The sequence below is a fragment of the Alosa alosa genome, chromosome 12, assembly GCF_017589495.1.
Source record: "Alosa alosa isolate M-15738 ecotype Scorff River chromosome 12, AALO_Geno_1.1, whole genome shotgun sequence".
NCBI lineage: Eukaryota > Metazoa > Chordata > Actinopteri > Clupeiformes > Clupeidae > Alosa > Alosa alosa.
This window is the reverse complement of record NC_063200.1, coordinates 20,063,269-20,086,401: the sequence shown is the minus strand read 5'-3', so window position 1 is coordinate 20,086,401 and position 23,133 is coordinate 20,063,269. Positions and strand designations below refer to the sequence as shown.

Below are 23,133 nucleotides of genomic sequence, written 5' to 3'. Positions count from 1 at the left end.
CCTATGAGTAATCATCACTAGACACACCACCAAACCTCTAAACACACAAGACTACCCAAAGAGCTGGACTAAAATGTCCGGAAAAGACGTCAGTGGGAGAAATACATGCATGTGCGGAGAACACATAGTGTGTGTGTGTCCTCCACTCACCATGTGTTGCGAGCAGGAGTTGTACATGGAGCTGGCATAGGGCTCGGAGTCGAAGGGGCTGATGGAGCCACACGACCAGGGCGAGTAGTGGGCCAGACTCTCCTCCGCACGCAACTTACAGCTCACACACGCACCGCCCACACTATCAGCATGCTGCTGCTGCTGCAGAGAGAGAGAGAGAGAGAGAGAGAGAGAGATTGTGCAAGACAAATGAGAGAGGAAGCAAGGCAGACAGAATTCATTAATTAAATTGAAGGAAGAGGGGATTAAAGAGTGGAAACAAGGAGAAAATTAAGAAGGTGAAGAAAGACGAGAAATGGAAAAAGAATGAGTGTCCCAGCTGCCCCTAAGATCTGTGAATGTCAGCCCATCCCTGAAGATGACTCAGCGTTTTGCACAAACATTCAAACATCCCCCAAATCCTGCTCTGAGAAGCCCTCCATCACATCTCATCACAGTCCCATATACACCTAACCCAGAAGTGAGAATCTGGAGTTCTGAGCTCTGGGTTCTCAGTTCCACAGAGCTAAGGATGCTACCGTTGCGTCCGCATTCAGCTTCTTACGCCGTTGCCTAGCAACAGTCACACTTTAAATAGCTTAGCATGTGGGATGAAATGAAATTAACAAATTCTGCTACAAGATGACAACACAAAAGGGGAAAAGCGGAAGACGCCATAAGCCCAAAGCCATTTCACGGTCATTACTCAAACAAATGTAGGTTGGTCGCTTAAAAGGGAAAGTATTTTTCGCTCTCGTCCACCCAAAAACACACACACACACACACACACACACACACACACCCTACCTCAGCACAAAAATCAACAGCAAAGACAGGTGAGGACTGGGAGGGCCGGCTGACGTTGTTATGGTGATGCGCCCACTGTTCCTGTTTACGGTGGATCATGTCCTCGTAGCCGAGAGGTGCGCGTGCATATGAGTCCTGAGAGCAGACAGCGGGACGGTGAGTCTGTCAAAAAAACACACACACACACAGAAGAGAGTTGAGAGTATTTATGACAACCGTTCTTTGTGAAATGTCCTTGTATGTATGTGTCTGTATATGGGTGCATGCAAGTGTGTATTAATATGGGTTCAGTGAAACCATTCTGTTGTCCCTTACGTGTGACGTGTGTATATAAGTGTGCTTGTGTGTGTGTGCGCATACCCTGTGCAGTGTGGCCCTGTGATCCATGGAGCCGCAGTAAGGGCTGTCCAGTGAGTTATAGCGCTCCCTGGTGGGAGGAGGCTGGCAGGCGGGCGAGTGCAGCACCTCGGGCGGCAGTGAGTTGCTCCGGCCGTCCTCCCTCTGGTACAGCTGCGGCCGCCACGCCCGCCTACTGTCGTAGACGGGTGCGTAGACGCCGTGAGCGTGCCCGTGGCCATGAGCGTGCCCGTGGCCGGGGCTAAGGGAGCCGCACGCTGCCGGTGGTGTTTGCGGCGGCGGCGGCTGGCCATATGAAGGGCCAAGACGCTCCCGCGTGGCCAACAGAGATGGCTGGTCGGTATACGGCGACGTTGGGGGATAGGAGGACTCGGCTACGTTGCCAGAGCGCAGGAAACGAGCCACACAGGGTTTGGAGGGGAGGCCGGAGGACGTATAGTAATTACCTGGAGTGGGAGAGAGGGAGGGGGGGAAGGGAGAGGGACTGTGTAAATGAGTGCTAAACTAAATGACCGTCAAAAACAAAATAAGGATGTGAGGTACACAGGTTAAAAAAAGGGGGAAATCCTCCCCTTCCATTCATCTAAGAAAAGCATCTTCTACAAATGAAAGTGTTCCATTTTGATCACAGCGATCCAGAATTAATTTGTCACGAAAGTAGTTGACTCAGTAAAATCTTTGTTGTTATTTATTCTTGTTTGTACTGCTAATAGCTTGTTGGTGGTGGTCTTCAGACCTGATAAACTCACATTGAGATCATGTGAGAGGAATCAAAGCTCCCCCACTCAGAATCTGCCCTATGAGTAATCATCACTAGACACACCACCATGCACTACAGAGACAGGAACGCTCAAATGACTGTTCAAATCTTTTGTGCTACATTACAAAGGTCCATTACATAAACATAGCCAATTCAACTCCTACATACACAGACCAAAGCTGAATTTTTTTGACAGACTTTATGAACAATGTGGCCTAGACAAAATACTGAAAAAGGGTTGCAAAGCAAGGTTGTTGAAAAGTTTCAAATATTTTTTATTAGCTTTTTGTTGAATTATTAATAATTATTAAATTAATATTAATTCACCCTAATCTACTGGCATTTTTTATCAAGTTTAGAAAATGGATTTTTGCAAAATAATCATTGAATAATCATGATCTCAATATTGTCCAAAATAGGGTTCATTTTTGCCATAATCGAGCAGCCATAACTCACTGGCTGTCTGGAAGGGGGGCACGTCACATGTAGGGGACCGCTGGTCCTGGTAGTAGAGCTCGGGGTGTCCCCTCAACAGGAAGTGGGCAGACTTGGGAGAGGCCCCGCCGCCCATCTCATGGGCTGTGGCGTTGGGAGACAAGAGTAAGGCTTGAGTCTGGCTGACGGGCGTCTTTGGAGGTGAAACAGTCTTTCTGGAAAAAGGATGACGACAAAAATACATTTAAACACAACCAAAACACACCAGTAACCACAATGGAATGGAAATTTGCCCGTTTCATACAGCTTATTGTTTTAACAAAGAGCAACAGGTCCATTGTTTTGTTATTCGTTCCACTGTAACTAGCACAACTGAAGTTAAGTGAATACAGAAGTGAATAAGGAGTAATTGCATAAATCGAAAAAAATCAACTTTGTAACTATTAAAAGGCAATTCGATTTTAGACTGTGGACATGCTACGGAATGTAATGTAGAACAACAGCATGACTTACTGCTCTAGGTTAATGGAGGAGGACTGTGAGAGTGTGTTGGCACCATTGGGTAGCGTCCTCTTCAGGTCATCCAGTGCATCTGCACCGCGGGGGATGAGCTGCGTGGGCGAGTGGCCGTCAGGGGCCTGCGTGTCCTTCTCTGGGCCCTTCAGACACCCCAGAGAGGGCTCGCCCGTTTGGATACCCCCCTTACAGTTGGGCGCTTTACCCATAACCCCCTGGGGGAGCAGGAAGGGGCGGGAGGCCCCACTGAGCTTCTTGTTCCTCATTCTGTACCTGGGCAAAGAGGAGAGAGGACTGTACACTCATAAAGAGGTCATAAAGAGGGGAGAATCAGAAGTGATGCTTGCATGGGAGAGTGAATTCATTGTTTGGCCTCACCGTTTACCAGTTACTAAGAGGAATTGAGAGCAATGTCTGCACATGTGTGTACGTGTGTGTGTGTGTCCATATGCATGTTTTCATATGTGTGTGCTCCTATGTGATGTTTGTACCCTCACTTCTTAGCTTGTCCCATGTAGGTGTGTGTGTCCATCTAGTGTGATTGCACCTCTTACTGAGTTTTAAAAATCCATCTATGGTGAGTCCTTATGGTCAGTCCACCATTCAGCTATCATTTAATACACTAAATACAGCTAAAGATGTATAATACTGATCTTTCAATCAGTCACCTTATTTATCCAATCTATCTATCCACAGTATACATGTTGCATGATCTTTGGCAGACAGACAAAATAACGATCATCCTTCATTAAGTCTGCAATGGCCACGGCAGTGAACAATCACGGTAAGCACTGATTGTCCCCCCCGTCATAAAGAATGGACTGACTGTCTTGGCAGTCGAACAAGTGTATGGTGGCAGCAGAACAAGTGTATGGTGGCAGCAGGTGTGTGCACTGACCATGTGTTGCTCTCCAGAGTGTGTGTGTCCGTCAGAGAGAAGGCTTTATGTTAGGTGAAGGTAGGGCACAGCAATATTCATTATGATCACTAATTGGTGACAAGTTTAAAAGATCGTACAATCTCCTAAAAAAGCATTGGTTGTGGTCTTCAGACCTGATAAACTCACATTGAGATCAGGTGAGAGGAATCAGAGTTCCCAACACTCAGAATCTGCCCTATGAGTAATCATCACTAGACACACCACCAAACCTCTAAATGCACACGAAACTACCCAAAGAGCAGGACCGGAATGTCCAGAAAAGACGTCAGTGGGAGAAATGCATGCATGTGCGGAGAGCACATAGAGTGTGTGTGTGTGTGTGTGTGTGCGCGTTCACTCACTCTTCCCCAGCTCATCCTAAAGATATGCCAGCCTCTGTGCCAGATCGAGTGTATGGATGAGTGTGTGTGTGTGTGTCCTACTGCGTTATACCTGCTGTTGCTAGGTTACGGGGACGCTGGCGAGACACGCCGCTCCGTCTGGCATCATGTTTTTGTTTGTTTTTATGTAATGTTCGTAATTTTATGCAATGTTCTGTTATTTTTGTATTTATTTGTCAAGTTAAATGTTTTCACCTTTTATTTACGTTACTTTCGATAGTTTTTGTGTTATTCTTGGTCCTTTTTTCTGGCTGATAACCGGTAACGTTAGTTTCTATTCGACTGGGCTGATGAGCTTGCCTTGACTAGAAGCTAGCCGTCCCTCTTCCATCTGACGCTGCACATCCTCTGTCTGGACTTCGTCTGGGCCGGAAAGATTGCTCAGGGCAATGGGCCTACTCTGCGAGAGATCTGCAGCAGCCACGACCACCGAGCTGCCATAACGTTAACATTAACGTATAGCCTCTGACGCTGGGTGCCTGCAGTCTGGATTGAGTGCTAACGTGGGGAGCTCTGATGGCGACGTCGGGAGAAGCAACAAACGTCTTGCTAAAGCCACCGAGCTGCTGATCAGCAGGAAGATCGCCCATCATGACTTCAGACTGTTGTTCTTTCCGGTGCTCTGCTCTCCAGACTGCCAGTAGTGCTAAATCTGAGTTGGTCAGTGAAAGATCTTTGTTGGTCTTGCATTGGCAGTTTCACGCGGGTCATCATTGCCCTTGGACTTTTTCAGCCGGTTGGAAATTGGACTAATTTTAACATGATTATAATTATTTTATTTATTTATTTTCAATTTTCTGTGTTGTCTGTCTTGTATGTCTTAGTGTCACGGAACGCTGGCGACTAACGCCCGTCGTCCGCATCTTTTGTGTTTGTTATTTTTTAAAAATGTTTTTGTCATCTGGTGTCAACGCTGGCGACTACGCCCGCTCCGGCCTGGCATTTTTTTGTCTTATTGTCTTTTGTTTTTTGTCAATGTATTGTATGTAGAGCGCTTTGGGTTGCACTTTGTGCATGTTAAATGCGCTATACTAAATAAAACTGACTTGACTTGACTTGCTGAACTCTCCAGTTTGCATTTTATCCTGCACGCCTCAGACAAGGTGTGGTTGTATGCACACACACACACACACACACACACGTGTGCATTTCTATATGTATATATTCAACAGTGTTATGTCTGTGCCTACTCACTTCTCTAGTTCGTCCTGAGTATGGGCAAAAGTGCAGTTGGACCCTCGTGGGCAGCCCCCCTGCTGCCGTAGGTCTCTGCACATGCTAGTCTTGTACTTGCTGTTCGGCTGTGGCTGAAAAAACACACAGATCAGTGACCCAACACACACACACACACACACTATTGAAACAGACTCTTATCTGCACAGTATGCATCGACATCTGGCATACATCTTGTTTTGCACACACACACACACACACACACAAACAACTCAACATTACACTGAGAGCCGTCTTACAAAGCAGGATTACACAGTTGTTCAGACAACTACACTAAGGAAAAAAACTCCATGACCCTTTTCAGTCCTTGTTTACGCTCCTGTCTGAGATTTGAGGGGTTTCCAGAGTGTGCTCTCTCCTGCTCTCCAACTAACTCACTATCTTGCTCTGCAGCCCTCTACGCTCAACTTTAGCAAGCCAAGGCAAAATGGCAAACCCTTCTTCAAAGCCTGTCTGAACAGGATTACCACCTCTGCCTGACAAAAGTGAGAATTACTCCAGCAGGGTCAGAAACAAAAAGTCCTCTTTTTGACAAACTACAGAGCCAGTGAAGTTGACTAAATTGCGTATGTTCTTGGTACCGTGTGATTTATTTTACAGAGTTAAGACCTTTATGGCAATAGGATACAACAGAGACATAATGTAAGCATTGCAGATGGTGCAGCCGTGACAAAGTGATTAAAGTCATTAAGTCACAGTTTGGTCTTTAGTGTGTGGAAGAGAGATGTGGTTGTCTTCAGACCTGTTAAACTCACACTGAGATCATCCGAGAGAGCAGAGCTCTCCCCTCAGAATCTGCCCTATGAGTAATCATCACTAGACACACCACCAACCTCCTAAACACACACTACCAAGACCGCTGGATTAAAAAAAAAAAAACAAGAAAGTCTTTGCCCATGTCCTCTTGGGGGCTCCACAGGATTCAAATGTAATGCATTAGAGGAAATGGCCCATAACCTAAATGTTCCATAAATGTAATATTACAAATCTATCTCCAATAGAACTATAAATTGTACGATAGAATTTTAAAAGTGTCCTAAAATGTTTGATAGAATTGCTTTAAAACTTAAACTGTTTACCATGGTAGTCGCTTTGGTTAAAAATGTGTCAGCCAAATGTAATGTAATGTAAAGAACTAAGAGAAACTGGCAAAAAGCATTGACTGATAAAGGTGCTGATTAGATACGGTCATGTATGGCTGACCGTCTCTGCTCTAGGCATGATGGGCTGAAGGAGAGTGGTGAGGTCTTACCTGGGGCGTTTCGTGACTTTTCTTGCTGAAGTTCTGGATGAACTCTACCAGTCCATGGACTACTACTTTCACAGCCAACATTACACTCTCCAACTCCTCCCAGGTTGGAGGTGCAGCATCTACACACACACACACACACACACACACACAAACAAAATAAAGAAATTGCAGCTTATAGACTTTTTTTTTTTCATCATACATAGGAGAAATGAATGCTGTGTACATTTGCAAATACATGTACCTGAAGACTGCAAGCAAACAGAAAAAAAAACACAACACAGTTCCCAAATGTGAGCACACCTATGGCTTATTGCTTAGCAAGGCTCACCTGCATTGTGGTCTATGTTGGCCAGGAGTTCCAGGTGTGGTCTCAGGCTGTTCAGGTTGGCCGGGTCCCCCGTCCTCTGCAGCACGATCGTCAGCTCCTGGACACTCTTTGCAAACGACTCGGGCGACTGCAGCTGTGAAAACCACAAATAAATAAACAAACAACGCAACAGAATGCACAAACACCAATTCCTATCCCTCAGTTCAATAATAATTTACAAGCGGAGACAGATATGCAATCTTTTATGCAATATGCAGTCAGGATACAGAGTTGCATCTCTACTCAAACTGTCTGGTAAGTGTGTGTTCTTATCGCATAGATCATTTAACCCCAAATGTGTGAAAGATATTTTCAGTGTGGCTTTCATGGTTGTCTTCAGACCTGATAAACTCACATTGAGATCAGGTGAGAGGAAGCAGAGCTCCCAACACTCAGAATCTGCCCTATGAGTAATCATCACTAGACACACCACCAACCGCAGACTACAGAAATAGACCTAGAATTACAACCGGGACATTACATTCCCAGCAATGCTTTGTTCCGTGTTAAACAAGGAAGAGGAAGTCATTCAAAATGTGGATGGGGAGGAACACACATGGCACATTTCCTGACTTCTAACACACACACACACACACACACACACGATGGTGCATTTATCTATCTATCTAAGTATAATGGAGCAGCATGGCAAAAAAATATATTGTAAACATGATGAAGAATGGTCACAACTATATCCATGCTGTTGATGCTGGTACTGTGACTATGTAGGGATCCTATGAACTAACTAACCTCATGTCTCCTTTTCTTCACAAAGACAAAAACATCTCACAGCTCTAACTTTGCCTCCGTTTCCTTCAAATCAATCTCTTCTTCAATAATAATATACACACATCTACTGATCCATTTATCTGTAAAAATGTCTAAACGGCAGAGCCGTAGCATAGCTGTAGCATCTGTGTCCAGCACTTACGGGCCTAACCAGTGCTCTCGGGGATCCAGGTTCGAATCCAACCACTGTCTTGTCCATATATAGGAGATATATAACTTGTATTTCAAAACAAGTAAAATATAACACCCTATGATCTGGCACAGACCTTGTCGATAATGGACTGCATGTGGGACTTGTGAACCAGGTCTCCATACAGCAGCGAGGACCACTGCTCGGGGGAGATGCGGAGTCCGGCCTCCATGGCGATGTGGACGATCTGGGCGTCATGTTCACGTCGAAGTGCCTCGTAGGTGCGGAACTCCTCCTTCAGCTGCATGAGCGACGAGTCCTCATCCCGCTTGGTAACCTGGAGACAAAACACCTTTATTTACAAAACCCATCCGTGTGTGTGTGTGTGCGTGCAGTCAGTCTTTGTGTTTAATGCAATACTAAAAAAGAAACTAAATCCATCGAACTCCAGGTAGCACCACGGGGAGGTAAAAAGCAATATCAGGTTTTTGTTTACCTCACTGTTATATGCGTGTCATTTTTATTATGGGGTTTTCCACTGATACTTTGCTTTCTTCACGACTTTCTGAACACTGATAAAGAGTACTAGAGTAATATGAAGTCATGATGGTCGTCTTCAGACCTGTTGAACTCACATTGAGATCAGGTGAGAGGAAGCAGAGCTCCCAACACTCAGAATCTGCCCTATGAGTAATCATCACTAGACACACCACCAAACCTCTAAATGCACACAAGACTACCCAAATAGCTGGACTCAAAATGTAGGGCATTACATTAAAAAGGTCCATTACATAAATATTACCCAAGCACCTCCTACATACACAGACCAAAGATAACATCTATACACATTTTTGAGTTCGGGTTTCCTTCATTTCAACTGTGGCCAAAGCCAAAGAATATTTTGAATATGCAGCTTTCACGTATCAACTAAAGAATGGTTGTTTTTGCGGAAGTCAGATTAGGGCAACATTTTTTTTCCCCTGCAAGGTTGTGTTGACATGACTACAGTCCAAACATTGGCAAGAATAAAAAAAACTGAAGCCGTGTTGAGAAAAAGGAAGCTAGCGTCGAAACAAGCAAACTTCATATCAATTCACACAGAGTCTTTAAGTGCGCTGTGCGGTCACACTACAATTCCCAGACGTCACAGTCTCGCGTATCTACAGGCACTGCAAAGGGCAGACCTACACATGGGAGATAACTGCCATTATTATCTGGGTCATTCCAAAATATGCGGCCACTGTATTTCAAAAAGATTTATGACACACACACACGGTCTAAATCAAACCCGTTTCCAAAAACAACTCAAGGTTGGACACAAGGTACTTCCACAAATGAACACACAAAACAGGTAAAGAAACTGTAGGGCAAAGCACAGATCCCACACGGTCTACAGAGGAAGGCTGCTGCCTGGCACTGTACAGTCTATCTATCAACGTGTGAGAGGCCCATCAAGCTTATCATCTGTCCACTCATTTCCAACACATGTGGATACGGTCATTAGGTTTCTGACAGGTTTATAAGGCTTGCGACTTGAACAGGGTCAAATAGTCCCTCAAAGCTCATTTAAACACCCAAGTGTGTGCACGCGCACGCACACACACACAGAGAGACCATCAACAAATTTGCTACAAACTGTGCCTCTGGGAGCTGTAATTGGCTGGCCACTCAGACTCAGCGATTAGCACAGGCGCTGCCTAGGACTATCTGTACCCACTCGCTCAGTTCCCCCAGAGCTGCTCCTGCCTGCCCGCTGCCACGCTCCAGGGCTCAGCCACCCACTAGCTGTGGGAGGCCAACAGGATGGGGGTGATGGGCAGGCGGGGGAATGTCAACCACACCAACATCCATCCTCTTCGCACGCACGCACACACGCACGCACCATTTCGCTCCCCTAAGTAAGAATGCCACACAGGGGTGTCTGAGATTCAGCTGCATGAACTTAGACACTTGACAGATTCAACAAGCATTGGCAAGAGTCACATATGGCCTTTTGGGGGAATGGGATGAGCCTTCATATACATTTATAACTCATTGAACTTTTCATGTGTGTGCTAGTGGATGCATGTAACCAAGTCACTGTAAGTCGCTTTGGATAAAAGAAAAATGCTAAATGAATAAATGTTTATTTAAATGTAAATGTGTAGTGGGCCAGTTAACGGACCTTAAAACAGGAGGCCCGGTAGAGGAGCTGCACAACATGGCCGATGCTGGTCTTGGACGCCTGGGGGAAGCGAGCCTCCAGCTTCTGGACCACAAACAGAACCAGAACCTTCCGGGACAGAGCCGAGCCATCCTCCAAGGCCAGCAGAACCAGCTTCAGAGCGTCCTCCTGCATGGCTGGGGGAATTAATAAATCAGACACACACACACACTTTATCATAATGTTTGATGGAACAGAACATACAGTACTGTATATTGGCTATGCAAGAGGATTAGACATCTACGGGGTAGACTGGTTGTCGTCTTCAGACCTGATAAACTCACAACGAGATCATCTGAGAGAGAGCAAAGCCCCCCCCCACTCAGAATCTGCCCTATGAGTAATCATCACTAGACAACGCCAAGCCAGAGAGGAGAACAAACACAGCAGCACAACCCACACACAGACAGACACATGGGCAGAAAACAAGACAGACTTCTTTCATGTTCCACTGCCAAGTCAAATTGGGCTTCCAAATGCCATTCTTTATCCTTAAACGTCTGTCACCACATTGGTTGTGAAAAACCTGGCTTCAGAAAGCGTAAGAGTCCTACCAAATATTTGTTCCACCAGTTAGATCAAGTGATTAGTGAAATCACCTGTGCACAGGTAGAGCCAATACATGGTATTTTCTGAAGCCAGAGTTGCCCACCTAGTGACTCTTCACCTGGTGAAGAGAAGGTGACTGCTCAATAGACCTCTGAAGTTCGCCTACAAAAAAGAACCATAGCTGCTATCTTTGTCCATATAAGGAGATTCGGGTGTTAATTGACGCTAACTACCTAAGGCAAGTTGCATTGCAAGTTAGCTCTGGGGTAGCAAAAATCTACGTTTGCGGTCTTAACGCATCAAAGATCACAGGAGCAGGAGGACAAAAGTGTGTTGAGCATAACGTCTGCATTTCAGATTTCTTCGTCCCCGCGAGAGTTTACCAGGTTCGATAATTCAAAACCCCCATGTTATTTTCCCATAGGAAAAATCAAAGATACCAGATCACAAAGATGGCAGCCTTTTTGTAGGGGAACTTCAGAGGTCTATTTGCAACTGACTATGTGATGACATCCAATAATTAATCCCTGATTCCCTGCTGTCGTACTTCACAAACAAACAAATCCTGATGCTATGGCACAACTACAGTTTTAGGCCCCCTATGAAGGGTACAGTTCAGGTTTAGCTACACCGGATGGGCTAACCAGTTTACTTCTGAAAACTTCAGTGCGTCTTTCTTATTTCCTCGAGTCAAAGTAAACTCAACGATACATATAGTACTTCCATCATATAGTACAACCTTTTAAGGCATTTGTCCACACTAATAAACAACAAACACCAACCATCGAGTCAGTGTGCACCATCAGTCAGTGTTTGTTGGTCTTAATTGTCGGATGGAGTTGTTAGAGTTTGAAAATTTTTATTCAATTCTATTAATTCTATTACGGTTTTGGCAGTGTGGAGCTTGATGTAGATTTCCTGAAAATTCTAAAGATTGAAACCAACAACTGCCACCTTTGTAATGTTGGAGTTTGTTGGCATTTGTTGGGGCAGCGTGCAAGCAGCTTTGTGTGAGGGTCGACCGCTCATCATCTTCGTGGCACATACCTGGTCCGAGGAACTGGCACCCGCGGGCGCGGACGGCGGCCCACAGGTTGGCGGAGAGCTGCTGAGGGTTCTGGTGCTGAAGGATGAGCTCGGTGACGGTGCGCTCGCCCAGGGAGCGGCCAGCCCGTACGGCCCGAACGCGACCCTCCTCCTCCACCAGCTGGCAGTTGACCAGCGTCACCAGCTTCCGCTGCATGGGCCGGCTGAGGGCACTCGGGCTCAGCGTCGCCACGCCTACAGGGAGACAACAGAACAGTGATGGGTGACCCAATAGGTGTTATCGTGTGCGCTTTCTATGTTTTTGTCATATGTTTTCTATGACAAAAACCAGACACACACACAACTTACTGAAGAACCTTACTGACAGAGCCAGTGATATGATATAATGGGACACACACCTAACTGACAAGAGTGCATTCAGTACCAGAACGATCTGCATACAATGCAACCTCCCTGCCCTGGGACTCATACTGTCTGTACCTAAAGGCATCGACCTCCTGGAACCTCCTGCCATTATAAAAACAAGCGAATAAACCAGCATCGCTTAAGGGGCTATTTCACAGGCTATAGGGAGGCCCATGTAAGTGATCTGATGCAAGAGAGGTCTGGATTTAATGACCGCAGATCTTTACTAACCTTAAAAGGACCATTACCCCCCCACAGCACAACAGCCAGAGACCTCGCAATCCATGACGTGTAGCATGACGTCACTAAATCAAAGCTATGTATTCAAAATGGTTCAGATCCTGATGAGTGTCTTAGGCATTCAGCAAGCACGTCACTACTAGCATACATTGTTATGGTTTCTGACTCAGCCCTAGCCTGTTGGTTTTAAATTGGTCTTTTTTCTTCTTTAAGGAAACTTGAGCGAGTGTGAAAGGAAGTGATGTCGTTGTCTCACTCCCAGTGCTTCCTTGATGGTCGGCGCAACATGCCGCTTGTCTCGCTCGCTCTGACGCAAACACTCTGACCACAGTCAATCAAATGTGCAGAAAAACAGGAAATGCATTTGTCCTCTGCCGTGGGCTGTTATGAGTGCTATGAGAGTATTTAGCATCTAACCAGGAACACACTGACACACACCAACTCAAACAGAGGGTGATCTACGGTCTCCCTTGCACATGCAAACACACACGTATAAAAATAAGGAAATATGTATACGGTTCAAACACTGATACATTCACACATACATATTCACACGTATAAAATAAGGAAATATGTATATGGTTCAAACACAGACACATTCACACAGACATACATATTCACATGTATAAAATAAGGAAATATGTATACGGTAACACTGACATATTCACACAGACATATATATATATATATATATATATATTCACACGTATAAAACAAGGAAATATGTATATGGTTCAAACACTGACACATTCACACATTCAAAAGAATCTCTAAAATACACATTGCCAGACAAATATACACATATAAACATATATATATAAAACATTAGAAAACATTTCATCTGTACAATAAATTCTCACATACTTACACAGTAGCAACTTTAATACATTCATACTAAATGAAAGTGACATCAATAAAGACAAGCCAGTGCACATCAAAAGACATGCATGTACCAGTACATGCACACAAACACACACAGCTTACCTTTACCTCCACTGATGGGTTTCAGGTAGAGGGCCAGTTCCTCCACACAGGCCCTGCACACTTCATAGTGCTCACTGTCCACTGCACTGCTCAAGGACACGTTCGGACCATCAGGGACCTGCAATACACACACACCAAAATCAGCAGTGCCCTGTACTTCTTTGTTATATTCTGTACGTCTGCAACATCGTTTCCAATCAGTCCCAAAACACGCGTGTGCGCACACACGCACACACACACACACACACACACACACAAAAATCAGCAGTGCCCTGTACTTGTAATATTTCATACGTCTGCAACACCTTTTCCAATCAGTTCCAAAACACACACACACACACGCCCCACACACACACACACACACACACACACACACAAGCACCTGTGCACCGACGAGCTGCAGCAGGGCTCTGTTGACGGGCAGCAGGTCGATGTCGGTGCTGATGGCGGTCTGGTCGAAGGGGCAGGCCTTGCGGTGCAGCTTGTGTAGGCACGTTTTGCAGACGGTGTGCGAGCAGCCCAGGCTGATGGGCTTGTGGCCGCTGCCGTCAAACTCATTGTAGCAGATGGGGCAGGACAGGAACTCTGTCCACTGGGCCGCCTGCACCGGCATCCTGGCGCCTCCGGGGGGAGCTGTGCCGCTCAGGGAGAACGCATGCCGCACGCCGGACACCCTGAGAGCAGCTCACGAGCAGCTGCAGGCGAAGAACGAGAAATCAGAGTTGGGTTGTTGTTTGTTTTTGTTTATTTGTTTGGTGTAATGTGTGAACACATAATGGCTACGGTTGTCCAGTATATCTACTGTACAAGGCATCCAGAAAATGGGTGTAGTACAACAAGCACACACAGAAGTGCAACACACAGGCACGCAAGCACGCATTCACTTCAGCACATTCACCGGATATGGAGTAAAAATGGCATGGATCCTACACACATGACCTCATGTGTGACCGTGACCCCTCTCTCTGAAGCTCAGAGAGGAAGCGTGGGGTAAGTCTTATCCTTGTGAGGGTCTCGGGCGGGGCGCACCTGCCTTCCCACAGCCTGGGTCTACTGAGGCCAACAATAAAAGCACAGCACTGACCCCAGCTGACCTTTCACATAGCAGGGATGCCCTGGGCAGGACCTGTGGATTGTGTGAACTCAACGTTGTGGCGAGACACCCAAGATTTTGTGGCCCCCCAGGGAGCAGAACGGAGTGGAGTTAGTGGCACAATGCCCCCAATCAGGGCAGGTAACGATAACAGCGGGCTCCGGGACAGCCAGCTGGCACTAAGCCTAATCACACAGCAGGTCACAGCCTCAGCTTCTCGCTTGCTTTGCATGCATGCATGGATACACAGATAATGGGATTTGTGTGCTTTACATTGACTCTGCTAAGCCAAGTTTTCACTGATTAGGCCAGTTAACTTTATCAGGGACCAGTTTTCCAGGGTATTTTACCTTGTTCTCTGATAGAAAGTATAAAAACTTTTGTTTGTCAAAAACATGCTCAGATGCTATTTTACAAGCCCGCTTTCACCCTATAATTAGGCTGTGGAATTAAGTGAGCAACCCTTTCAACCCTATAATTAGGCTGTGGAATTAAGTGAGCAACGTCTAACGTCTACCTGAATCTCCAGCTCAAAGTGGAAACGTAACATGCTGGGGGGGGGAGGTGTAGGGGAGTGATCAGAGGGATGATTTGAATCACATTCTGACACGTTTTTTAGTGGTCATTTCAGAGTCTGATATTTGCATATGAAGACGGAAACAACCGGGTTTCCAGTTCACAGTATTTGTAGATATGCATAGAAGTGTCCTTATTCAATAAAGACAAGGTAAAAATGTTTTTCTATTCCATTTAATCTTTAAACTGTCCTAGACTAAAAGAGATGTTCATTGAAACTCTCATTTTACTTAGCTCTAGGCTCAAGCTATGTCAGGGAAACCTATCTCAAGGACATGTTACAGTATATATATCTGGAGAGAGGCTTAAGAAAGTCAATGTCTCCATTGCATTTGAAATGTTTACACTAAATCAAGACTTGATGAAAGCAGGGCTACTAACGCAGGGTCATGCTGATTTAAATAGAAAACAATGATACCTTCATGAAGTTGTGCACAAATTCAAGAATGAAGTCAAGTCTCGTTTGCAACAGTTGTCCAATACCCAAACTTCAACAAAACGTCTCAAGAGATGCACTCCTACAAAGCATGAGTCATGTTTGTCCCCCTTGGGACTTCTTATTTCCTGTGTCACCTTCCTGAAGATTTAACTCAGCAACTCCTCTACCCCTCCTCCTTTCCCATCTGGCAACAACGACCCGATAGAGCCCTTCAGGCTTCATTCTAAATTACAATACGGTCATTAGGTAGTTTATGCAGTATAATCCACCATCGTTTAGGCCCTCTCCTTGCTTCCAAGACAATTAAATGTGTTTAATATGGTTAACTTCTCCTAGTAATCCCCAACCAATACTGCAGCCTTTTACATTAATTTAATTAATTTAGCTGATCCTTCTTTCCACAGCGCCTAATTCGTGTCCACTACCACTACATACTGTACAATGTTAATTAACCTGAGGATGACAATATAAAAGATGGCAAGAGATTCAATTCAAATTGATGATTGAAGTTTCAAATGATTTTCATACAAAGGAGAGCTGGTTTGATGTTTCAAATGATTTTCACACAAAGGAGAGCTGGTTAACCATTCTAATTCAAGCTCAGATTTCCTTTCCAAGCTGTAATTTGACAAGACAGATTAGAGCCAGTGAATCTAAGCTGTTTCCAGGAAGGGAGGTGGTTCATGTCCCTTCCTTCTCCCACAGACATCATCCTCCGACCCGCAACCACCCCACCCCCTACCACACACACACACACCACCCCTGCCCCCAGCAACCCCCCCCCCCTCCTTCCAAGATACCACTTCACACCTCCCCTTGTTATGTCCTTCCACACAGGCTACAGAGTGAGAAAGAAGCAGGAAGGGGAACAGCAGAAGCTGGGACAAGCTCACAACAACCACACATCCAACATGTCCATGTTCCTGCATACCAGATCTAATCAGTGATCTAATGTGCCAGCCTTGGGCATGTTGTGTGCCTGTCAGGCTTGTGATTGTCCATAGTCGGTGTGCTAAGCATTGCATGCACTGCAGAGCACTCAAGACTTAAAACTGGAGCACACCCCTATCTGCAGTGGAGCAAGAAATCCTCACTGGGTTAAAAAGTAAAACTGTACTTGCCCGACTGATTTACAGACAAGAATGTGTAATACAATCATCCCAGACACACCCAGTTATTATGCAAGTTTTTTTTTTTTTTTTTTTTTTTTTTTAAATCAAGACTGCTTAAGGGCGACCACTATTAACTGCAGTTGTGACCGTTAAGCATTCACCATCTGGTGATCAAATCTCGCAACAAGTGTTTCTGATATCTCCCAGCATGCATAGCATGTCTGAAGGGTTTTATAAGCACATGTGCAGAATCAACCAGTCCACCATCTTCCCATGAGGTGGAAGCAGCTTGAGCCATGCAACTAACCAACTCTCCCTGTTTAACCTGTGCTGTCTTGCTGAGTGAGTTATGCAAGAGTACTCACTGCTGTTCAGAATCAATCATTTGTCAGACAGGGCTGCACTAAAGAGGGAGAGAGAGGGTGTGTATGAGAGAGAAAGTGAGAGTGAGAAAGAAAGAGAATGAGAGAGTGAGACACAGAAAGAAAGAAGGAAGGAGAGAGAATGAGAGAGTGAGACACAGAAAGAAAGAAGGATGGAGAGGGAGAGAGAGAGAGAGAGAGAATTACTTATTTTCTATGGTAGTGACTGAGTGTGGCCTCTGGCCATGTGTTAAGTATGGCCCAGCAATGCAGTTAGATAAAGCATAGATGCCTCCACTTCCATTTACCAGCTTGTAGCGTTAACATTTTCCTTCCATAATTTTTGTGCACAAAACACAGCATTATATTATCAACAAATGAAAGGCAAAATAACTTTATGCAGTATGCGATTATGCTGTCTGCGCTAAGGAAAGGAAAGAGCCATGCTATTGGACTGTGCCATGTGATGTTGAAGGAGACTACTACAAACAAATATACAACATATTTAATTAATTGAATTTAATTGAATAGATTAAAAAAATACATTTAAAAAATGTAAAGATCAAAGTAGGCCTATCGTTAAAGTTGTGAGATGACAATTAAGTCAATGTCAAACTTACGCACCACACGAATACTACGCGGAGGGAAGTGTCCATATCGCTTCTCCCGCGTGGACAGCTCAGTTCTGATGTTTGGAGTCATGTTTCCGCAGTAGTGCTCAATTTAAGAACACTGGCTTCACGCACCAGTTAAACTCATCCGCCGACCGCACCGGGACGCATGTGACTAAACTATAAGGTCTCCGACAACACATGTGACAAAACGCGCTCCTGGGGAAGTTTTTTGGCGACGCCTTGTTCCCGGGGGCGCGCGTGACTACACACGGTCGAGCAACAGTGACTCACGTTGTGGCGAACACGGTGACTACTTCCTCAATTGAAAATTAACACGTTTCTGTGACACATTTAGAATATACCATGTATCGCAGCCTATCACAGTTTCGAGATATTTCTCGGACTAGAGAATGTAATTTCAGTCCATTGCTTATTCACTTCTTTGAACTACAGAGATCACTTACACAAAGAGTTCACGCTTTACATTGTTTGCAAGTTGAGTAGCCACTATGTTTGTAAAACAGAGAATTTGTTTAAGTAAGTATAAGTATATATACTCTTTTGATCCCGTGAGGGAAATTTGGTCTCTGCATTTATCCCAATCCGTGAATTAGTGAAACACACTGCACACAGTGAACACACAGTGAGGTGAAGCACACACTAATCCCGGCGCAGTGAGCTGCCTGCAACAACAGCGGCGCTCGGGGAGCAGTGAGGGGTTAGGTGCCTTGCTCAAGGGCACTTCAGCCGTGGCCTACTGGTCGGGGTTCGAACCGGCAACCCTCCGGAGTGCTAACCAGTAGGCCACGGCTGCCCACGGCTGTATCACTGTCTCGTAACCGTTGTAATTACGCCCCCGTCCCACATCCCAAAAACTGTCAACTCAAGGGACATGCAATGAGAGTGAGACTGATGTTTCTACAAATATTTGCATTTTGACATTTCAATCTTCCCATGACAGTAACTCACTTAATCCAAATATGATTCACACCTCTGTGTGACTTCTGCATCTGAAAAGGTTAAGAAAATCTCAGAAACCTAGTTTCTTACAATAGAATGTCCTACTGTAGCCTACCTTGAATATCTATTTAAAGTATGAAAAGATGACACTACACTGCATTTAAAAGATGACACTGCATGTTTTATTATTTGAATTGTATTATATACCAGAAAACAGCCACCAACAGTACCTGATGTTCTCTAACAATAACGGAGGTGTGTGTGAGAGAGAGAGAGTTTGTGTGTGTGTGTGTTGCATGCACATATAGGGGGAGGGGTTGGTTCTCGAAGACCTAACCCAACAAGGCATCCCATCCTGGGGGAAAACAGAACATTGTGATGGACAGTCCCTTGTGTTGGGATCCCCCTAGCACCCCGCCTCTCCCTCCCACATCTTGGCACCAACCCACCCCCCTAAACCCCACCCCATCCCAGCCTAGACCCCCCTACAATGCCACAACTGTTGGATAAGTGAGCACATGGAGTGGGGGGGTTTGAGTCCCCCCTTCTCTGATTGGTCACCCTCAGCGAGCGTGTCATTCTGACCATGACCTCGACGTTAGTACATCCTGTCCCCACTTGGCTCAGACAGACACCTTCGCTCACACACTCGCAGTGAGGGCTCTCCCAGACCCATGACGGGCGGTGAACTGCACAGGCACACACACATACACACACTCACATACACACACAGACTTACATTCACTTACATACACATGCACACACTCTGTTAAACATAATGACAGGCCCTCACAACCACAGACAACTTGTTCACTCACCAACACACAGCAGCTCCCATGTCATTACCAACACCCACAACACATGACAGCTGGGCTTGCCTGAGTCGAGCTCTGTCTTTTCAACAGCCAACAAACATGCTGACAGTAGTGAGTCAGTGTTGTATGCTCTCTCTCTCTCTCTCTTTCTAATGATCCCTCTATCTGTTGAAGTCCTTCTCTAACACTGTCTGTGTGACGGTTGGTCGAGGTGTTATTCGTGGTAAGCATCATATTTGATGCCAGCAACAAGACACATAACACCTGCAGTTCATGCCAGTGTGCTGCAAAACTACAAACCCATGTTTTTAAAATCACAACCAGAGAGAGCAGACATGGTCTTTCAATTTGCACAACCTATGGACAGGCTACAGGCCGATAATTTGCAGATAAAGTAAGCTGTAAGTGATTGTGACCACTGTGTAAGCTGTGATTGCAAGTGTTAACATACACCATTTGGTGAGCAACAAATGGTGGTGCCCCTCTTTTGAGATTCACGTGACAGGAGCTTGGTGGAGAGATCACTTTCAAGGATCGTAGATAGACTACTGGGAGTGGGTTGTTTGCGTTATTGTAAACACTCTGAAGTATTTGTAAAAACCAGACGCAAGAGCACATTTCTGTGCGTGCATGGGAAGCTCACACTGCGCACAAAGAACTTACGTTTAATTTACATTTTGTTATGGAACCAGTGGACCTCAGGATGTTTTAGACAGATAATCATCTCAGCAGCAACTTCCGGCATCGACATTACAATGTGACGTCTTTGTGTGCGTGCAGATGGCATCCACAATGTGTCCTCCCAAGACCGCATTTAGTTCCGTGTATGTAGGCTATGCACAACAAATGAGTAAATGACTCAGATTCCTTACAAACAAAAGTTAGAACATTGTTAGGCTACTTTTAAATTGTGTGTGTGAGCCATGGCATATCCACACAGACAAATAAACTAGTGCTTTGCATCACAACAGCCACAAACTCCGAGAGGCAAGGGTCCGCTGGTCCAGCCATCGCCAGCGTACATAAGGCGCGCAAAACAGTACGGTGGGCGGCATGTTTTTGGCTATATAAAAGTAATGATGTACGCCACTGAAGTGTAATGTATCAGTGATAGTTGGGCTGGTGCAATAATAACTGTTCTGAATGCCTGTTAAAAAATCGAACACTACAATTCCGCCATAGTAGTGATCAGCAGTATTTACTGTATGTCAACAACGCATATGTCGACGCCTGAAGCTTACTGAAACTGTTCATTTCTTTCAGTAAATAGGCCTATGCTATTTTTTAACTCCATGTGCTGCAAAGCATCTGAAAGTAGAGTAAAGCTAACTCACAGTGCGCGCTTCTTAATTATGCTGTCGTTATAACAACGAGCTGCGTCGTTGATACATTTAGGCTACGATCTGAGAATTGGCAAAACAGCAGTACGGTATGCATTCGCTCCTTGCTTTCTAGTTGCATCGTTTGTCGGACTCCGCAACGCAACGGGCCTTTCTGGAAATTTTGTGCAGCGAAAGTACTGGAGCGTCTGACACCAATATAAGCTTTGCTTGCAGCTCCAAGCAGTTTGAGCTATTTTTGCAGCACTGGGGATGTAAACTGAGAAATGTCGAATGGTACCACACATAGATGTATACTACAGAGGGGTACGTTAGGGATTCTGCATTATTTGCATGGTTTAAATAAATTATTTAGCTCCCAATATTGCATAATAATATAGGACACGACATGGCTTAGCTCACCACTCCAGATACACTAGCCCACTTTGATCCGTAAAAAGTCGCGTCTCTCGTCACTTACCTCAAGCCCAGTGGCTGAGTACTGGTGTTTTATCCATCATTAGTGACGATCTTGTGCGCAAAGAAAACACAGATTCAGATGAAAGCCTTCCACAGCGATAAGAATGGTCCCCTTCGTCTGCACGACGCAGGAAGTTCTGGCATCACATTACCACAAAGACGCTATTAACTCTAATTTCAGTATTCATCTCCTAACTAACGACATGTTGGCCCAGGCAGGTACACTCCCATGATTTGACAACCGGGAGGACCCAGTCCAAGCCGGTATCACTCCGCCAGTCCGCGCATCAGCAGCGGATAGTCCACAGGCGCACTGAGGATTTAACGGTCCCGCAATTGCTGTTGAAATACACAAAAAGGATAAACCATTGTTTCACTACACGAATAATAGCTTAATTTGTTAACGTGCATATGGTACTATTTTTTAGTCAGGGGCAAGGATAAGGATGTAAAGGGGCGAAGCCGGAACAAGCCGCTTTTTGAGGCGTGGGCTGCATCTGTTTTAAAGAGACAGGGAAACGCGGCTGAAGATGAGCGCGCCAGGGAAGGCACAGATCACCCACCTCCAAAGCAACCCTCTAGCGCGTCGTTTCACTTTTTAAAGTCAGTTTCAGAAGTTTTAGGCACACGATTATTTGTGGGGGGGGGGGGCTGGGGTACTAGCGTTAACACACTATTTCAAAGGGGTCTAAGTCTAAGAGTAACACGTAGCCTAATCATAAATGATAATAGGCTTATACAATTGTCATATAAGTTCTTACTGAGATAATGTTGGTGCTTTGATTACAAAGATATCAATACACTTTTTGAGAACCTAGCAATCTTTGCTTCAATGCAAATGTAAAGGAAAACATCAATATAGTCAATTCTTCTCTCTCTCTCACACACACACAAAGATACTGCAGATGATCTTTCCCTCTCCCATTCTGGATACACACCAAGCCACCAACAAACCCCCATAGACACATGTAGACATGTTGCAGGGCCAAGACAAGTTGGGCAATAACCCTGAGGATGTGTTGGGGCAAAGCTTTGCTTCCACTGACCTGAGTACATATGACATTTCTGGAACACAGCACAAAGATGAAAAGAAAGAAGTGGGTGAGGGAGTGAATAAGAGAGAGAGAGGAACAGAGAGAGGGGGAGACAGAGCAAGTATTATAGTGTGGCTGTGTATTGTGTGTGTGTGTGTGTGTTGTAGGAGGATTAATGAAATGTATAGCTGTGTGTGTGTGTGTGTGTGTGTGTGTGTGTTAGGCAGTGTGTAGGGTGTGACCCACTCCTGAGTTGCTCCTATAATGGTTAGAGGGAAACACCACACATCAAGCAATAGTCATACCCACTCTAATGCAACGTGACCCCCAATGTGTCTCCCTGATGGAAACTTCCAGACTCAATGCCACATACTTCAACCCACCAAATACACAACATGTAACGGGATGTTTGGACGAGGAAGCATGTTCATCGAGGCTACTTGCACCCAGACATGTTCAAATGAAATTAGCTACATGTTTGTAATTCATACAAAACTACAATATTCTGTTAAAACAACCAAATGTTTGTAATTATCAACAAGGATGGCTTTATAAATAGATTTCAGCTATCACTGTCCATCTAATGGGATGTTTTTCTTTAGCATTTAAATATTATGCCAGTAATTAGATCCGATTTCTGAAACTACCTAAGCGGATCTGTTTACACTTGGACTTGAACTTTGGACTTATATGAGCAATGCTGTAGACTATAGTGGATTTCTGGATGGACAATAATCTTAAGACTCATACTCCTCCCTGTGGCCATGATGGGTACTGTAGTTTAT

General features: G+C 45.0%; 1 protein-coding gene across 10 annotated transcripts in view; it reads right to left on the bottom strand.

Annotated features, from left to right (window-relative positions):
• The window catches only part of rc3h2 (ring finger and CCCH-type domains 2), a 29,756-nt gene extending 8,075 nt beyond the window's left edge, over positions 1-21,681 (bottom strand). For 2 of the 10 annotated variants that reach the window (XM_048258780.1, XM_048258787.1), the window contains exons 1-14: positions 21,316-21,681; positions 13,927-14,239; positions 13,545-13,662; positions 11,916-12,149; positions 10,281-10,456; positions 8,253-8,453; positions 7,159-7,291; positions 6,831-6,949; positions 5,540-5,652; positions 3,023-3,319; positions 2,531-2,724; positions 1,318-1,760; positions 958-1,119; positions 151-312 (exon numbers count right to left, since the gene is read on the bottom strand). In XM_048258780.1, coding sequence (XP_048114737.1) covers positions 151-312; positions 958-1,119; positions 1,318-1,760; positions 2,531-2,724; positions 3,023-3,319; positions 5,540-5,652; positions 6,831-6,949; positions 7,159-7,291; positions 8,253-8,453; positions 10,281-10,456; positions 11,916-12,149; positions 13,545-13,662; positions 13,927-14,157 — 2,583 coding nt within the window. In that variant the 5' untranslated portion in view covers positions 14,158-14,239; positions 21,316-21,681. Of the gene's footprint in view, positions 1-150; positions 313-957; positions 1,120-1,317; positions 1,761-2,530; positions 2,725-3,022; positions 3,320-5,539; positions 5,653-6,830; positions 6,950-7,158; positions 7,292-8,252; positions 8,454-10,280; positions 10,457-11,915; positions 12,150-13,544; positions 13,663-13,926; positions 14,240-17,750; positions 17,897-21,315 lie in introns of those variants that run through there. The other 8 variants (XM_048258778.1, XM_048258781.1, XM_048258782.1 and 5 more) reach the window with 8 other exon arrangements.
• Between the last annotated feature and the right edge of the window lie 1,452 nt (positions 21,682-23,133).